The sequence below is a fragment of the Mytilus edulis genome, chromosome 8 (assembly GCF_963676685.1).
Source record: "Mytilus edulis chromosome 8, xbMytEdul2.2, whole genome shotgun sequence".
Lineage (NCBI taxonomy): Eukaryota > Metazoa > Mollusca > Bivalvia > Mytilida > Mytilidae > Mytilus > Mytilus edulis.
The window spans coordinates 3,327,005-3,347,383 of NC_092351.1; the positions used below are offsets into that span (position 1 = coordinate 3,327,005).

General features: G+C 31.6%; 2 protein-coding genes across 3 annotated transcripts in view; both read left to right on the top strand.

The window, feature by feature from the left end:
* Positions 1-379: 379 nt before the first annotated feature.
* LOC139484634 (uncharacterized) overlaps positions 380-20,379 on the top strand; it is a 47,036-nt gene continuing 27,036 nt past the window's right edge. Inside the window, exons 1-3 of one of the 2 annotated variants that reach the window (XM_071268463.1) lie at positions 381-495; positions 4,228-4,426; positions 8,832-9,148. In XM_071268463.1, the coding sequence (XP_071124564.1) occupies positions 456-495; positions 4,228-4,426; positions 8,832-9,012 (420 nt within the window). In that variant the 5' untranslated portion in view covers positions 381-455 and the 3' untranslated portion in view covers positions 9,013-9,148. Of the gene's footprint in view, positions 496-4,227; positions 4,427-8,831; positions 9,149-20,379 lie in introns of those variants that run through there. The other variant, XM_071268464.1, reaches the window with a different exon arrangement.
* The window catches only part of LOC139484632 (galactose-3-O-sulfotransferase 2-like), a 66,663-nt gene continuing 46,702 nt past the window's right edge, over positions 419-20,379 (top strand). The window contains exon 1 of the mRNA XM_071268458.1: positions 419-603. The gene's annotated coding sequence lies outside the window, so the exon portion shown is untranslated. The remainder of the gene's footprint in view (positions 604-20,379) is intronic.

Here is a 20,379-nt window from a genome sequence, read left to right on the forward strand (position 1 = left end):
TTATTTAATGAGTTTGATATTAGTTTTCTTATTAAAGTTATATTGATAGTTGACAGCATTAAAATGTTGAAAACACTATAAATAGTTACACTTCTGGACCATTTGATATTAACCTCGGATTCTGATCTGATAGTGTTCGAGCTGCTCAGTCGTTTTTTTTTATCTTGTATTTTTGTAAACTGCATGTTCGTTTTTCATTTTATGTCAATGCATTGTTAGTTTGTCTTTTCGTACACAATGTATTTAAGTTTTCAATTGAAAACCCCGATTACAATATCATTTACCCACAATTATCGACAAAATCAACACATTAATAAACGCTATAGCCAATCAACATCACATATGAATAAACGATAGCCAATCAAAGGATTTTACAAGTATTTGTATAAAAGGAGCACACATCTTAACTTGTTGTTTAATAGTCTGGTTGCATTTAAATTGTATGGAATACAGAAATGAATATCCAAACAACTTTATTGAGTATATTCGTTTGTGGTAAGTTAAATGAAAGTTTTGAATGCTATCAGTTTCATATGTTATAGTTTTAATTCGTTATAAGTCTTTATAAATGCATATATTTACATATACGTTACCCAATATATTGTGTCGCAATCATCAATAACGTGATTTGATGATTTCTGTCAATGGTCGAGGGCGTGGTGTTTTGTATTTGTCTGTAAAATTTCTGTATTCATTAAACATTCTTTGGCAATCATACAACACCTTCTGTTTTTTGTAAGCAATATTTTCTAAAACTAAGTAACATATGATTTGTGTCTTATTTAAAACAAATACACATTTTGATAACTTACATATATTGACAAAATATGACCATAATGAAACCATTTGTTTGCAAAACTAAGACTATTAATCTGTTTAATCGATAACGACAAATATGCCAAGGAAACAAAGGAACGCATATTTTGTTTTCAAATCACATCGTCTTAATTGACCAGATGAATTACTATTATAATTTTCAAACATAATATAAAAATAAATAGACCATAAAAAAGTAAATTGTTTCATGGGTTGATACTCAATGGGCTCTACTTTCTAGTAAACAAAGCATATCACTAGCTGATCTGTTTCAATTGAATATAATTTTTATTAAGATATTAAAGTCTTGCAAATATTCGCGATTTTTTATATCTTCATGAAAAGCACACATATAAGCCTGTACATTTTACATGTAGTTCCTAATTACTGCAAATTTTACCTTTTATGTTGTGCACGTGCTTGTTATTATTGTCATTTTTGTAAGTTTGAAAATCCATTTGGTATCTTTCGACTCAACGTTACATTAGTCGTATGTTGTAAAGTCTGACAAACACGTTTTTGCGTTTTTTGATAAAGTTTCTGTCGGTTTTGTGATTTATTGTTTTAATTGATTGCGTATTGATTGGCTAACAGTATACATATCCGGATCGATATTTGAACTTGATACTTATGTGCTGTTTTAAAGTTTTTGATCTACGTTTTGTCTTTAAACCTTTGTAATTAACCACTAATGTTCATCATTACATCCATCCGGTTCGTTGACCTTCAACTCTTATCGGATATATCGTTAATGTTCTTTTTATGTTTAAAGTTTATTTACTTTTGTAATATACATGTAGTTAATAGTTGTATATTTTAGACGTTTATAAAAAGTGTCAGTTATCAAATGGGGAATTAATGAATGCATGTTAATTTTAAGACTATGGACTATTCTGTTCTTAAATCAAGAAGTAAAAATCCATATGACTTCTTTTGCATATAGAACAAGGAAAAAGAAGAAAACTTCTGTTTATTTTTCAGCCCCCGGCTATTGTCTGCTCTATGGTCGGATGGTGATCTCTTTAATATTCCCCATTTCCATTCTTAATTTTATCATAGTAGGTCCGGTAATGGCCGATTTTGGCCTCAAATTTACGGTTCATCTAACGAAAGTTTTTGGACACTTTTTAACCACTTAAGTGTCTATTTTAATTGATTCGATTAGTTTATGGGAAAAATTTTAACTGATTTAGTCATTAAAAACGCTCTCATTCAAGTTTAAATATGAAAACTCTATCAAATATGCCAAAAAACGTCACTTTTCAGATGGTTTTTGTCAAAAATGAAAGTGGCCGCATCCGTGTTCATCCTCAACCTTTATATATGTTTTGTATTTTCATGATATGCAACTTGCATTTCAATACTATGAATGAACACGAATGCGGCCACTTTCATTTTAAACGGAAACCGTCTAAAAATTAACCAAAATTCTAAAATTTTGAAGATTTCAGTAATTTAGCATGACTTAATGATGCTAGAACGCGATATTTCTGCATTGTATTGTCAAAAACACCTCATATTTATGTAGCAGAAGCATTTTACTTTCCAAAATATAGCTTATAGATTACATTTTCACAATTTTCTAAAACTGCTATATTTTGGGGCCAAAAAGGGGTCTTACTGAACCTACTCCTTTAGATTTAGTACTTCTATTAAATTAAACGGCAATCTATGTTTAAATTTCGAAAGTCGATTAGGAAGCAAATCAAGTCAACAGGCAAACACTCTGGGAGGGGAGGGATGAATAAAGGAACTTCAATAAGAAAGTGAATTGGTGTTCGCAGGCTTTCATCCCCCGTCACGAGAACTTATACTCTTTCATTTTTTTTCAATTGGGAATAGGACAAGTCCACAAAACAACAAATTAGACAAAATACAAGTAAAAAGTAGTATTTTGTAGACGAAACGAGTATCTGGTGCACTCATAATTTAATCTTGGTAGGTATCACGAGTTTACCGACATATTCAAAGTGCATGCAAAATAAACAAATAAAAACTGAAAAAATTCTTTCATAATTATTATCATTATTAGGTCTTACCTCTTTTCTGTGGATAGACCTTTAGATTTTGTTCACATTATTAGGTCTTTTCACCTTTCCATTGGAAGACCTACTGATTTTGTTCTGATTATTAGGTTTTTCCATTGACAGATCTTTAGATTTTGTTCTAATTATCAGGTCTTTCCACTTTACCTTTAGATTTTGTTCTAGTTATTATTATTTTTTTTTCTTTCGCGGTCTTATTATTGTACAAGATGTCGCTTTGATGTTTGGTATATGATATCGAACAGTTTTTGCACTTTTGAAATTGATCCTATTTTACAGACCACTTTTTCTTGTAACAGTTATCTCCGCAAACACTGTTTTTCTTGTGTCAAATTTATTTTACCAAATTGCTCTTAATGATGTTGAGTTTGGTTTTCACCGCAAAGTTCCGGAGACTCCATATGGGAGTTATTTCCCCTCATGCGTTTGATATAAGTGATATGCATTTCTAACTGGTAAACAATAATTGATAGAGACATACAGCCTTTTTATTTGAGGTCTTTGGTCCAAAGAAAATATAGATCAAGGTCAAGGTCTAAATTTGGTTCATTATCACTTCTATTTGTAAACCGTACAATATATTAACAACATATGCATACTAAATTGTAATTTGCAATATGTCGTAACTCCTATATTTTGGTTGAAAGGGTGCTTAGACAAAAAAATAGGAGTTTTTGCCTCTCTTATATTTAGAATTATGCATACTGTGATATACCTCATTAACTATACAATTAAAGACCAAGGGTCTTTTGCTTTGATGTCTTTGGTATATGACCTTGCTATTGAGTTCAAGGTAAAATGTTAGTTTGACGTTCTTTTATTTGCCCTTTGCCTTTAATTCATACTTATACACCATAAAGCCATATGACTGTAGCATTAGGTATCTAGCCATATGACTTTGTAAAAGCTAATCGGAAAGTGACCTTGTGCAAGGCAGAAGGGACACTTTTTGTACTTATTTTAGGTGAAAGGTTATAGAACAATTCATTTTTGAAAGCAGTGTCAAATAAACTATCAAATAGTACCAGAATGGAAGGAAAAATTACCTCCCTTATTTCAAACAGAATTGTAAAGAAATCATATACTTTTGGAATCAGCAAACAATAAGATTTCATAAGACACTGGAAATGACATTAAAAACCTATTTTTGACATTGTCAAATTAGAAATAATCCTTAGAAGTGACAGGACCTTCAATTGTTCTCTGATCAATTGGTATTTAATTATTATTGATATCATCAAAACAAAACTCAAAATGTACACAAACACTGTACATTTTAAAACGATTACACATTTATGTCTTTAAAAAGGTCAGATCAATTTCAAATAACAATTGACTTACTATTCCGTTGCTTACACAATTTCAGTATTGTTACCAAAGAGTTCTGATGGAACACTGACTTACAACTATTTTGATGAGATGGCGCAATCTTACTGTGCGAGTCAGTCATCAGGCTGGGTGTTTGCTCTTCGACGAGACTGTGCGAGGGGAGCGGATACATGCAACAATATATGTGCTAGTGCAAAGAATGCAATACTGGCTTCAATTAGTAATCAGAGAACACGGTGAGTATCAACTTTATTAATCTTTTGGTGGAAGAAGACGTCAAGTCTTCTGAAGACCTATAGGACCGACTTTAAACTCATTGAGCCTCTGTATGCCGCAATTGTTTCTGTGTATTACAATTTCATAACAACTTAAGATTCCTGACACCGATTTTACACATGATTAAGCAACTGAATCATTTAATTTGTAAATTAGGATTGAAAAACAATCACTATCGTAAATATGACCATCCACATGAAATCCATGAACGTTTTTTGTTTACTTGTAACCGGATGTTTTTACTGTAGACATTTGTAGTACGCATGCGTGAATTTGGTATCGGGACAACTCGCCCTGTTTACAAGTTCGGCCTTGAAGTTACGAATTTAGTAAATAAAAAGGATCTATTTCTTATTAAATTGGTGTCTTTATTCATTGTTTTCCTTGTCATGTGAAGTAGATGCCTTTCTACTTCAAATGGTTTGAATCTATTTATAAAATTATTCAAGACTCAGTTGACAAGAGCAGTAAGTTACTGTTGGGAGAATTTGATTAAACTCTAAATGCTCATAGAATAAGAAATATAATTGAAACTGAATGTACCTCCTTCTGAATAATTTATTGCAATATAAATATAAATCACTTTTGACAAGAGAAATCTGACTTTTGTCAGAAATATTTTTTTCACATGTGCAAAGGTAATCACGTGTGGCGGCCATATTGGTTTGTTTACAAATATGTGAAGAAGCCTGTAGAACCATGACCTAAACATAAATAGTCTCTGAAAGCGTAAACTTTATGCAATACTATTTTATCAATCATGATTATTTTCATAAATTTAAATTTGATTATTTAAAGAAATAAAATTATAACAATTACGATTTTAGATAAGAGATTCTACTCAGACATGCTGTGATCTATTTATAGCCAAATAAGTTTACCTGTGTGAAAATGTAAATAATTTGTTTACTAAACAAGTAAAGACAAATTATGGATGGAAGATAATAATTTACATAAATATTTCAGGACATTTGTTTGATTTTGATAAATATTGGATTTAAAAACTGCAAGTGGAAACAAATTTAATCATTAGCTACATAATCAGCTGATAATTTTTCTCCAAACATCGTGGTGATGTAACTGATAAAAATCACTCCATCAATCCTCCAGCCCTTTCACATATTAAGCAATAGATCTACTTATTATTGTAGAATATTCATTGAATATACATTCATCGTCTAATTGAATATATCGGGTAATCGGATATTTTTAGCTGAAATTTTGGGTATCCGATTGTCCGGAGTCTACCGTACTACCATAAACATGATAAAGATAGTAAATAGTATTTTTTTTCACTAATTTATTGACATGATACTGGTTGTAACATATTTTATTTTGTATTCAGGTTGGGACCCCCCCCCCCCCCCCCCCCAATTATGAGTGGTGTCCCTTAAATAAGGGACTGTTCCTAAATCAAGGGGTCATTTTACTGTTGAAAAAAAAAGAAAGAACATTTTTAAGATTTTTTTATTAAACTCAAAAGTGGGAAAATTCTTATATTTGGAACAACTTTTCTAAATGAGGGGTCAAGTTAATAAAGAAGATATAAGTTTAGAAACAACAGAAAAATCTTTTGACATATTTTGACCATTAAGTACTTAATAGATGCATAGTTCTTGGGGGAAAGTTTCATCAAATAATATGAAAAAAATTGGCTCATTTTTTACAGTGGGTTGTAATGTTCTTCCAATAAGGTTACCCCTCATTTGGAGTGTTGTTCCCAACCTGTTAAAGGTCCATCTTTGTGTGCATAATTCAAAATTGGAAATTTCAACAAGCATCTAATATTCTTACGCAAGAAAAAAAACACTGATCTGCTAGCTTCATCTCTTCTACCGATTTAATAACTAGAATCATGCAAACAGACTTAAGAAAAAGGCATGTAAGTTCATCATACAAATATGACTTTTTCTAGACAATCCAGATCGTGCAAAATACTTCGCTTAAAATTGTAACCTTAAAATTGTTGTTGTGCACTAAAAACCCCTATGGGAACTTTCAAAAGTTGGCGGGTATGTAACAAACTTTACTATTTTTATGCTCCATTTATGGGCATTATGTTTTCTGGTCTGTCCGTTCGTCCTGCTTCTGGTTATAAAGATTATGGTCGAGGTAGTTTTTGATGACGTTGAAATCCAATCAACTTGAAACTTAGTGCACATGTGTTCCTTATGATATGATCTTCTTAATTTTACTGCCAATTTAAAGATTTTACCTAATTTTCACAGTCCACTGAACATAGAAAATGATTGTACGGATGGAAAATCCATGTACTTATGACCTTTTCTTGTTTGAAGAAAAAAAAATACATCATAACGATAATGGATCAAAGCAGCCTTGGTAAGTGGTGCTGCTTTTGTGGTAATTCAGGTTACCTTTTATTCACCTTCTTCCACCTCAGAGCTATCAGCTCTTTGATTATATGATTTTACATATAATTGTATATATCAATGATTTATACTGCAACTAATTGTGTTTATTTCCTAAATTTAGTAATACAGCTATGTTTTGTGCAATGTCAATTTCATTATGGATCACATTTCCACAATCAGGGGTTCTTAAAGGAAGAAAATAAGTTTGAAATTAGTTTTACAATTTAAATAGCTATCAATGTATTAATTTAAGTTGCAACATAAAAAACAATATTAAGTCAATGTCAGAAAAAATATAAACTTTTTTGTATTCGGCGCAAAACTTTGGAAGAGCTCGACAAAACCTCGCCCTTCCCCAGTTTCTCAGACTCATACAAAAAGTTGTATTTTTCTTACATTGACCTAATATTGTATACTAAGTTACGTTTGATTTTACAGACATTTAACTATATTAAAGACATACCGGGATAATTTCTTCTTTTATTCTATTTTCTATGAATTTTGTTAATAGTATTCACTGGGATATTTTATCGTCCCTCTTTACTACAAAATAACATAATGTAGACTTACATTAAAGGTCTCTTCGAGTTATACTCTAATTTATGGTCATCTCAACTTAGTTGACATGTAGTCAGAGTCTGTCGAGATACTACATTTTTTTTGTTGGCTATTTTAAACATGTATTGCATACTTATTAGTTTACACGAATACCAACGAAGAAAGCAAAACGAAAACATTACCATTGTATGCTTTTTTTCAATATTCTATTTTTCAAATTAAACTAAATTAGCTGCCAAAGATATCAAACAATATAAGTCATAAATATTCATAAATATGTTTAAATGAAAACGATTTATCCTCGTTTCAAAAAAGAAGTTTAAGATATATTTTCTTGTTTTAACTGTAAAAATGAAAGTATCAGCAATATGTTCATGTATGTCAATGACTACTTCTGTAGCCATGTTTATTAAGTAAATTTCGAAGTGTAAATATATCAAAACAGCAAAGTTAATGAATTATAGAGATGTGTCATTGTGTACATATGCCAAAGGAAAACTCAATTTACTACATTATTACTTATTGTTTAATAGAAAATGGGGATTTTGTGACAAGTATAAACAATTTTTTTTGGCATAAAATCCAGAGACTTTAACGTGTTACCAATATCTAAATTTATAAACGTCATCATTGCTAACACGGCATGCAAAAATCCTCTACCTATCCAGCACAGCATTGTCAAATATTTGAGAAAAAATGGGAATGGCTGTGGAATTTTTATAAAATTTCAAATAATTTAGCATTGAAACAAAAAAAGGGTCCATAATTCTTAAAAGTAAATACACAAGTAAAAGCTTGAATATGAAATTCTCTATATAGGCACACTGTTTACTAGTTTCTCAATTTAGATATCAAAACATGATAAAAAAATGTTATAAATCAATTCGATCAAAATAAGTTTTTAGCTGAGGTTTAAAAAGTAATATCACAAACATACTGAACTCCGAGGAAAATTCAAAACGGAAAGGCTCTAATCAAATGGCAAAATTAAATGATAAAACAAATCAAACGAATGGAAAAAAACTGTTATATTCCTAAAAGTGCTCTGGTACTTTCATTGTCTCAAGCTGTCGGAAAATTGAAAAAAGCTGCTACCTAATCAAACTGTCTCTCATCGTGCATCTCCGTCTGTTTTTTGTTGTTGTTGGAATCATCAGTAGTTGTGTAGAGCCTGAACAGCGAGATAATCCAGGCACGTGCATGTTTACTTGTTCCTGTATGTAAGCAGGGCCGATACAGTATAAAATAAAAAAAAATTCTTTGAATTGCAAGCTTTCTCGTCTTGGTGATAACACATGCTGCTGTATTTTGCATTTTTTGTATTTTTCTTAATGTCGTACATGCGGCTGTTGTGATAAAGTAGCGAATTCAAAGCATCAGATATTTCAGATATAGCATGACAGATTACAACAACATGTTTTTTTTATACTTTCAGAGTCAGTTGCTTCGATGGATACCATGTTGGTAAAAATCATAATAGAATCCGAGATAACCCATCGACTGCACAGCCTGATTCCAATACAGTTATTTTCAAGACCTATGGTTACGGTAGTGGTGGATGTACCTGGAAAGCTAACCATTGTGGTCCAAACTACTGCTGTTGCAAGGCATTCTAAAAAGTCAGAGAAAATAAAATCTCAGTTACCGATGAATTAACCTATCACGTATTGTCTTCCCTTGTTTCGACATTTTCCCAGATAATTGGAATCCTCTTGTATTATCTATAAGTACAAATAAAACTTTATCTGCTAATGTGTACTTTATTTTCATGATTTTATCATATACAGTTATAAAAATCATATAAGAAAAAATCATTTAATCCATAATATGGTATAGTAGGTTTTGGAAGAAAACAATGCCAATGTTAAATGTCGAAGAATCTAGAGAGACTAATATTGCCGGAAAGTTTTTAATGATTATATCACAAAAACAAGGACACAAACCTGTATTTTAAAAAGCTTCGTGTTATTAAGCAAAGGGGCGAACATCCTTAAATCTCAAAAATTCACTTTTAACTGATTAATGTCGTAACCTGACACACTCTATAGACTGCACTTTGTAAATACACTTGTTTCAAAATCGGGGAGATATGCAATATTCATAAATATGTTATTTGCTAACGTTCTTGTCCCCTGAAACGATCTCTGTGTTTTATATCATAGAGACAGAACTCTTGATGTTACCAGTATAGAAAAAATGGTATCGCCGTAAATTTAATTCTTAGGAAGTCCAATACTGGAGGTAGGGGTAGTATATAATTTATATAAGAAATTCAGGATATATAAATCTTGAAAATATGCCACACAGCCCTATATTTTTACCTTTGAATAAAGTTGTATTGCATATCATCTTCCGTTCTGGGATATATTTTTTTCACGAAACTTCATAGTAAAAGTGTCACATTTTCAGTCGCAAAGGCAGTTCCTATTGGAAATTGCATTGCTAATATTTACCGAATTGCAACCAGGTTCATCATAACAAAAGAACAAACATGGCTGTATTTTTACCTCAAAAACTATGTGAGTACAGGCTTATCTGTGCAGTTCAACAATTTTAAGGTCTGGTACCCACCAGATATATAAAAGTGAAATGGATTTGTTGTTTTAAAAAGATAAAATATTTTAAAGGGCTTTTTTCCGTTCTTGCTGAAAGTGTAAAAATAAGACTTAGTTGGGATACAATTATGATATGTTCCTTCTCAAGTAATAACTGCATCATATTGTATTGATTGTCCTTGATTGACATGGGCAATGACAGAAAATAGATATGTTTACTTATATGTTAGACAATACCTGGTCATGTTTTACGAATATTTAAAGTCCGAAGAGTATTGTCTGACCAATGTAGAAATTATTCAAACTTTCAAGTGACACTAAAAAAATCCTCCCTCTTATTGCAATATTCATACTATGACTTGAGTTCATTTTAATGGCCTCATGGATGCAAATCACATATGTAATGGTCATTTCAAAAGGTGCAAAGTAATTGCACTGAGATAGTAAAATTCATTTTCCCCGGCTTAGTATATTTCTAGGATTTTGATTGGTTAACGCACGTCGTCACAAAACCCATAGCTCCTAAGTGTTGCTCACCAATATCCCCTAACGTTGCTACCCATTCGCGCGCATTTTCCTTAGTTCAATGGTTGTTCCTTAGGAAATATAGAATTCTGTAGATCATCCAAGATGTCTGTATAATTAGGTACTGCATTTTATCTCGATTATTTGCACTCATTCTAGTAAATACATTACTATTCTGCCACATTGTCAATTAATTGGTATACTGACCTTACTATGCAAATGACCCACGTTGACGTCACACCGTCTATGATGTAACTCTCACAATTTTGAGCACAAAATTCGACCCATTTCACTTTCTCTGTCTTTATATTAAAAACGTCTTGTATGTGTCTATCTGTAGGGTTCTACCAAAGGAAGAACTCTACATCACGTTACAAATACTTAGTATGTCAAAATCCTAAATTTCAATAAAAGATATTTAAAAAGTATAAAAAACCCGTTACTTTCACGTGAAACTTTGTGGTCGAATTTCTCTAAAAATGGCCAGATTTAGACGAAGACCGGGGATATTTTAACACTCTCAGTACCCTGTACACCATTCGACTGCGCCTCAGGGTGTACTAAGATACTTCAGGGTGTTAACATATCAATATCCACGGATATGAACGTAGATAACGAATTTATATATCAAATTCATTTTATAAAGCACATTATGTTAAAAAAATGTTACCAATGCTTTAAACTGGAATCTTAGTAATATTTATGACATTGGGACAAAATGACAGTATGACTACATATGGGATAAACATAAAACATGCCGTTTACAGATTATGTAAACATTTTAATTTGTCAATTTAATGGAGAGTTATCCAAAACAGTAGACAGCATGATTCGTAGACAAAATTTAATAATAATATTCTTTAGAATATATTATCAATAAAGATAACAGTAGTATACCGCTGTTCACAAGTCATAAATCGATTGAGAATAAATAAATCCGGGTTACAAACATTACAACATAAATACACACAATCTATTAGATAACAACTTCCATATTTCTGACAGAATATAATGTTTAAGAGTTGGAATAATAAAGGTAATAAAAGTGAGGTATTACAACATAAGTCCGATAACGTGAAGACTTTATATGTTTCACTTTTATCACCTTTATTATTTTGGATTCTTGAACATTTTTTCCCCTGTTTTTTTTATTAAAAATGTGTTTTGTAAGAGAAAGCCAGTACTGCAGGTTTGTTAATATTGAATCAGACATCAAATCTCTAAAGTCTACAAACATTAAGTTGTCTCAACATATAAATAATATCAAGAATTATTAAAAACAAAAAAGTATAATTGAATTCAACAATCAAACAATGAAAAAAAATCAACAGACCACTACACAAATATGAGGCATAGAAAAACAATTATTCAAAACTAAAATGTAAGCTTTGAAAGGGTGCAAAACGAAAACAAAAACATTAGCTCAGAAATGAAATTACAAGGGAAAGTTATAACGATATCATTGATAAAATCTCTGAAACCAAAACAGCAATACCCAGATCTTATCAATGCATATACAAGTGATAGATCTGTTCAAATAAAAAAAAACGGTATTTCCTATAAGTGATTCTCATGATACCAATTTCAAAGGAGAAAAATTTACAAAAACAATAGAACAAGAGTTAATGTTCTTGGACCAGGTAAAAAGAATAAATCAGGAGCCTCTGGCCTTTGTTAGTCTTGTATCATTTTAATTTTAGTTTCTTGCGTACAATTAGTATGGCGTTCATTATTACTGAACTAGTATATATTTGTTGAGGGGCCAGCTGAAGGACGCCTCCGGGTGTGGGAATTTCTCGCTACATTGAAAACCTGTTGGTGACCTTCTGCTGTTGTTTTTTCTATGGTCGGGTTGTTGTCTCTTTAAATAAAGGCAACAGTAGCATACCGCTGTTCAACACATTAACACATTCCCCATTTCCATTCTCAATTTTATTCAAATAGAAAACAGATACGTTATGGAAAATCATTCAGGCATACACAGTTCAACTGAAATAGTTATCTTCTGACATCAGACTCGGACTTCTCTTGAATTGAAGTCTGGAGCTGGCATGTCAGTTAACTGCTAGTAGTCTGTTGTTATTTATGTATTATTGTCATTTTGTTTATTTTCTTTGGTTACATTTTCTGACATCTGACTCGGACTTCTCATGAACTGAATTTTAATGTGCGTATTGTTATGCGTTTTCTTTTCTACATTAGCTAGAGGTATAGGGGAAGGGTTGAGATCTCACAAACATGTTTAACCCCGCCGCATTTTTGCGCCTGTCCCAAGTTAGGAGCCTCTGGCCTTTGTTAGTCTTGTATTATTTTAATTTTAGTTTCTTGTGTACAATTTGGAAATTAGTATGGCGTTCGTTATCACTGAACTAGCATATATTTGTTTAGGGGCCATCTGAAGGACGCCTCCGGGTGCGGAAATTTCTCGCTACATTGAAGACCTGTTGGTGACCCTCTGCTGTTGTTTTTTTTCTATGGTCGGGTTGTTGCCTCTTTGACACATTCCCCATTTCCATTCTCAATTTTATGATGGCTGGTATTAATGATTTGGAAAGGTACACACCTGATGCCAATATAGAAAGATGAAAGATGTTATCAAGACATATAAACAAAACCTTCCATGAAATCAAATCCATATTATATCTCCCTTTATCAGAATAGACAATGTAAACTATAACAAGAAACTAGCAGTATATAATCTGCAATAACTGTCATAAGAATAGGAAAATATTTACATTATCGAAAACTAAGAACTTTCCTAATTGCAACTATTCAGAAACTTATTTGATGATGGAATTCATTTCTCAGTGGCACTTGTTCGAATCTTTTAAATGTCAGATTCGGATTAAAACCGTACTTTGAATACAATGAACAAGACCAAAATGATGAATCTAATGAACATAAACAGAAATGGACAAATAGCAATACAGAAAATCGACCACGACGCTTTCAACAAAATAGATACCAACTTTAAAAGGGGAATTTGGATCTGAAAGATGCATTTGATTACTAAATGAGAAATCTTTGATCTCATTGTTACATGTACGTATACCTGTCAGCGAGTATTATTTTAATTGTGAACTTCTATTTTTTTTGTTACATTTATATTGTTCTTTTTATGTCTTATACGTTATAACTATCAACCGTTCACTTATACCTTTTTTTTAGAAATTAAATTTAATATTTGTATAGGATATGTCTCATTTACATAATGCATGTACAATGAATACAAAAAATCAATAACGAAAATTCAACAGTTTAACAGTCAGTAAAAACATTTGTTTCACAATTAGTTTATTAGATAAGCTACACATCTGTTGAATTTAACATAACTAAAAAAAAAGATAATAAAAAAATAAAGATATTTAATTTTGAATTGATAAAAGTGAAAGACATGTTTCAAGGTTTTTTGGTATACAATTCTTATGCAACTCATTTTACGGTGATAAAAGACAAAAGTTAAAATCACTATTGTAAAATTTAATTCTATTTTTGGATATTTTTCAAAGTGTTGACAACTATCAAAAGCATATTTGTATATAAATAAAATTTGAGAATTTGATGACAATTTAGGATATACAGAAACATGAACCCAAACTGATTCACCCATTAATCTGCCAGTTTTCATGTTGTTAACTTACTTGGAGCTAAGAAAAAGCGAGTAAAGCAATGCATGAGATCAGGAGGAATAATTTATATAGAAAGAGGAGTAACTTTTTTATGTGAAGAAAAGACTGGATTATGGTTAAACTAAACAATATTTTTTTTAATCAGGATTTGATATCTAATTATCTGTATGATATATCAATCATAGAATCTTAATGTAGACAGTGGAGCGAAACATTTTTGATAATCATAATCAAGATATCATAGAATACTCCAATTATGGAAAATAATATCTTTCTGGTAATTTTAATTGTAAAACAGGTGAAGAAGTTGATCACATCTATGATACTTTATTTGATAGGGCCGATAATGACCTTCTCCCTGAGACATGTACTGGTGGTAAGGAAATTGTAAGGGGTAAAAGTGACAAAACAATAAACTCATAGGGTAAACGTTTTATTGGAAACTTGCAGCGAAATTAAGTAAAATATTCTTAATAGCAGATATTTGGGAGATTCTGCTGGAAATTGTACATATCTTGATTTTAAAGGTTCTAGTTTTATTGATTATATAATTGTGTCAGAAGATATTTACCAATACATTTTTCATTTTAATGTACTACCTCCAGTGGATACATAATTTATGTCTTTAAAATTCAATGTCCAAAAAGTCAATCATGTCAATGAATATACTAATATGCAATTTACCATGTTATTTTATTTAATGTATTTTTATGTTGATACAGTTGGTATTACAGATATAAATCAAATGACAAAACAATTACAGATTATACTATTAATACTGCAACATCTTGTGTAAAATATAAATTAATCAAGAAGTCATAGAAGAAACCAACAGAAAACAAGAATGGTTTATAAATTGTGAATTAACTTGGAAAAGGGTAGACGGGTAGATGAAGAAGTACAAAACAACCTTTACAACCATGACCTTAGGTTTTACTATTTTAGGACTTGTAAAGAAAGTAAAAATCTAAACAAAAGAACAAGGAGTTTGTTCTTAAAAAAGATACATTCACAAATCCTTAATCATTTTGGAAAACAGTTAATATTACCCTATTTTTTATAGTTTATAGTTCTGTCACAATTTTCTCTTACAAATTCCTTAAATTCTAACTTGGAGTTTTTATATAAGTTCCCTTATAAGCCCTAGGTTATGATATTAGCCCGAGAGTTGCAAGGCTCAAGGGATGATTTTGACCATTGGCTGATAAGGGGTCTGATAAAAAAAATAAATACATGTTATGTTCTTTTTATCAAATACTGCAGCAGAATCCATACAGACAAGACAATGTTTTTTTTAAAATTTATAACATTTATTCATTGAATTATTTGTTTTTAATAAAATATTTTCCTGTTTTCTAACATTCGTTGATTTATTATAATTAGTAATGTTTTTAATTTAATTGTACCACTGAGATTTATTTTCTAGAATTTGCAAAATGACATCGGCTTTGCGATAACGTTAAAGAAAGGCATCCGACAATAACCGGAAGCAGTTGATATAAACCGAAAACAGTTGATTTAAACCGGAAACATTTGATTTAAAATGGGAACAGTTGATATAAACCGGAAACAGTTGATATATATCGGAAGCAGTTGATAACAAAAGTGTCATATCACACGGCTTAGACAATTTTTTAAATTTAATGAATAGATTGACGAACAAATTAGTTTTATCAAGGGGTACAATTATACCATTATTTTCTATAAGTATATGATAAATATAGATTATAACATGACATTTTTCATATCATAACCCTTATCAGCCCTAGGTCATGATATCAGCCCGAGAGCCGACAGACTCTTGCGGCTCTTGGGCTGATATTGAACCTAGGGCTGATAATACATGCGATATGAAAAATGACATGTTATGATCTTTTTATCATATCCTTCAACAGTAGAGAAAAATAACAGATTCATATATTGATCCTTTTACGTGGTTCCCGAAGTTTAAAGAGTAAAAAAGTTCACGGCCGTCGGACCCAAAATTTGATACATTCAATATCAAATCTTTCTATCGTATGCCTCAACAGAGAGAGGAAAAAAAAACCATTTTAATATGGACGAATCTACAAAAAAATAATTCAACAATACACATAATGATCATTGTTTGGAAAAGTCAACTTTTTAAAGAAACTTTCTAAATTATGTTTCAGAAAAACTTTAAAAAATGCATTTATTAAATAATTTGTTTGTTTGGTTTTTTTTTTTTATTATTATTATTTTAAACAATATACTTTCCAGTATTCAAGTAATTGTTTTGTACACTACTTTGTAATGTTTTTCACTGAACACGTAGCACTGAGGTGTATTTTCCGGAATTGGCCGAGTATTACCGGAATGCCATGTGATAACGTTACGGAAAGGCATGTGATAACAATCGAAGCATGTGATAAACTTTTCATATCAGCCCGCTAAGCACCAATTCAAAAAATATGGAATTTACGTCAATTTAATGCTATTATCATACGGTAAAATTTATATGTTATTTAGTCTAAGTATAATTTTTTTTATGATAAACTTTTCATAACAGCCCGCTAAGCACCAATTTGAAAAATATGGAATATACGTTAATTTAATGCTATTATCATACGGTAAAAATCTTATGTTATTGAGTCTAAGTATATGATAAATATAGATTATAACATGACATTTTTCATATCATAACCCTTATCAGCCCTAGGTCATGATATCAGCCCGAGAGCCGACAGACTTGATTGGATGATTTTGACCATGGGCTGATAAGGATTCTGATATAAAAAAATAACATGTTATATTCTTTTTATCATATACTTCAGCAAAAGACATGCAGACAACAACTATTTTAAAATCTTTGAAAAATTTGTTGTAATGTTTGAGTATTTTTATTATATACTTAACTGATTCCTAATATATTTTTCTTTATATCCAACTTTGTTTACACAAAAAAAAAACCGTTCCATTGCGGTGGATTTTGCCGGAATTTTCCGAATGACGTCGAAATAACAAGAAACGTTACAGAAAAGCATGCGATAATGCGATAATTACCGGAAGCAGTTGATATGAATCGGAAGTTGTTGGTATGAAACGGAAGCAGTTGCTATAAACCGGAAGCAGTCGATAACAAAAGTATTATCAAACGGCTGAAACATTACTTCAAATTTAATGAACAAATATATGTACAATAAGTTTTATTATGGGGTACAATATACCATTATTTTATGATATATATTGTAACAACTGGACAAATATAACATTTAATAATTTTTACAACCTGGAATTTACTATGCCAACAGAAGAAATAAGTCAACTACAGATGGATGAAAACTTTATTGGATGATGGCCTGTAACAGAAATATTATTGACTTTATGAACATTTATTTGAATTGGACATACTGTTATATTTGCAACTTTTTAACTTTATGCATTTTGTTTGGCAAGTGCCCCTTCCACTTGCTTACCAAACTCGTTTTCCTGTATAACATATTTTTCATAGATTGTAAGGTGTCTGGCACTAATAAGCATATACCTAAGATTATATTTCAACCCATTATAAGTCCTGAAAGTGTCTCAGTAAGGAAATATTTAAGTTTTACTATCGGTCCAAAGCATTTTTGTTGTTTCTCCGTGAAGAGCCATTTTACAGGTCATGTGACCGCAGTAGGAAATATTTTTGTTGTTGTTATTATATATCTTAAATCTCTTAAGTATTCTATAAGAGTAAGAAATAAGTCTTTACATTAATAGTTTTATTAAGGCTTCATTATTTATATCTGTTAAAGATTAGTTTCTTAGGGATTATATTGTAACCAGTTTACTGCTGGAATTTAGTATCAGTACTCCCGGCGTCTGCTAGTCCTACGCACGGCTAGAAATTGGAAACAAGTCTAGTAACGAAGTTTTAAGCTTCTTTTGCTAAATTTATATAAAGGAAAAGTTAGGATTTTGGCCCAATTGTATAATAATTAAAGAACAGGCATTTCACTGTCCATTTTACATGTGATTTTTAAATGTGCAGGTTTTCCTGTCAAGCCCCTATTTTATCGGACATTTTCCTGTCAGTCCTGACAGGGTTCTCATTGGCCCTCAGGGATCCCTGGCTAGATCCCTTATTTTCGATTGGCTTTCAGGGATCTCAAAAGTATATAAATAAGGTTCCACTCAGTGAAATGGCGGATAACTTGTTAGCTCAAGCCTAACTAGTAGCTTAACTTGCAACTTGAAAGTTTATCTTTACCAGACCCAGCCCAACAGAAAAGCCAAGCAGGTTAATATGCTTTAATAATATAAGATGAAGTATTTTTAAGGAAATGTAAATATAAAGGCAGTTATCCCCCACCACACTGAGTGACCTAAATGACCCGAAAAACTGATTACTGATTAAGCGTCTGCATGTCTGCATTTGTCTGTGTACTATATACCATGAACATGTAATAATAAATATAATATACGTTCGAACCTATAGTTTATGGACTGAGAAATATGAGTGCATTGCCTGGCATCCATTCGTCTTTAGAGGTAGAAGACGGAAAAACACCAAGATGCAGAATATTCCTGACGAGAGCCCCAAAACTTGTCAACAGACCCTTCCACAATTACTCGGCCTGTGGCGGCGGTTTGTTACAATATGATAAATCCTTATAACAGTATCGTAATTGCTGTTAACCATGACTCCATTGAAACAGTTATGTTAGTGAATGTCTTCGTTCATTATTATTTGAAGTTCAAGATATCGACAGATAGATGAGTTGCATATTGTTAGTTGTTGACAAACTATGAATATAATATCAACAAAACATTATTTCATTATTGAAGATCCTGCAATATTTTATGAAATTTCCATAGCACATCCGACATGGGTTTCAATTGATGTATTTTAGGTTTTTCCACTTAACGGCTGTTTAAAGAGAATATTTTTAATCTAGCAATTGCAAGGAACCACAAAATCTTCAATAAAAGAGGGACGAAAGATACCAAAGGGACAGTCAAACTCATAAATCCAAAACAAACTGACAACGCCATGGCTAAAAATGAAAAAGACAAACAGAAAAACAATAGTACACACGACACAACATAGAAAACTAAAGAATAAACAACACGAACCCCACCAAAAACTAGGGGTGATCTCAGGTGCTCCGGAAGGGTAAGCAGATCCTGCTCCACATGTGGCACCCGTCGTGTTGCTTATGTGATTACAAATCCGGTAAATAGTCTAATTCGGTAGGTCATATTCATGAAAGGGAAGGGGATTGTAGTTACGACGTAAGGAACATATCCGATATCATTTGTGAAACGGTTATTCCATAACGGTCAACCAACTCGTGATGGCGTCCGTAAAATTTACGAAGGGATGATTTCAACTTCACCATTTGGAACTCTTGGTTTAATAGCTTCCTTGTGAGCAGCAAACCTCTATCAAGAAAATCATGATAGGAAATGCAAGCACGGGAATATCGTATCAATTGGGAGATATATACCCCGTATGCAGGTGCTGCTGGAATGTTGCTACTTAGAAATGGAAAGTTCACTATTGGAAAGCTGAAATCATCTCTTTTGTCGTAAAGTTTTGTTTTCAACCGACTCTCATTGTCAATTTCTAGATGTAAGTCAAGATATGAAGCCGACTTAACTGTATCTGTAGTATCCTTTATCTCTAGTTCGATTGGATAGATGCGTTCCACATAGTCACCAAATTTTGAATTGTTTAGTGAAAGAACATCATCTATATAACGGAAAGTAGAGTTAAAGGATATTGCTTACTTCTTATCTTTCTTCCTAAGAAGTTCCTGCATGAAGTCAGCCTCATAACAATAAAGAAACAAGTCGGCGAGTAGAGGGGCACAGTTTGTTCCCATTGGAATGCCGACTATCTGTTGAAAAACACGTCCTCCGAACGTAACAAATATGTTGTCAATCAAGAAATCAAGCATCTTGATAATATCAGTTTCAGAGAATTTTTTGTTTGAATCAGAGTGATTCTTTACAAAGTAGGATTTATCCCTCCCTAAGACAAGATACTTGTATCTACGTTGGCCATTCTTTTTTATGAAGCAAAGTAATACCAACTCTTTCAATTTGTCTTTTAGTTTGGAATGTGGAATACTTGTGTATAGAGTAGAAAAGTCAAATGTTTTAATACTGTTACAAGATGAAAGAGAGTTAGATTGTATGTACTCTAAAAGATCTTTTGAATTTTTAAGTATCCACATCTGATTCACGCCACCTCTAGAATAGGCAGTTTTACAATAACTTTGAAGCCCGTCTTTGATTGCTGATAAAATAGATGTTAATAATTTAG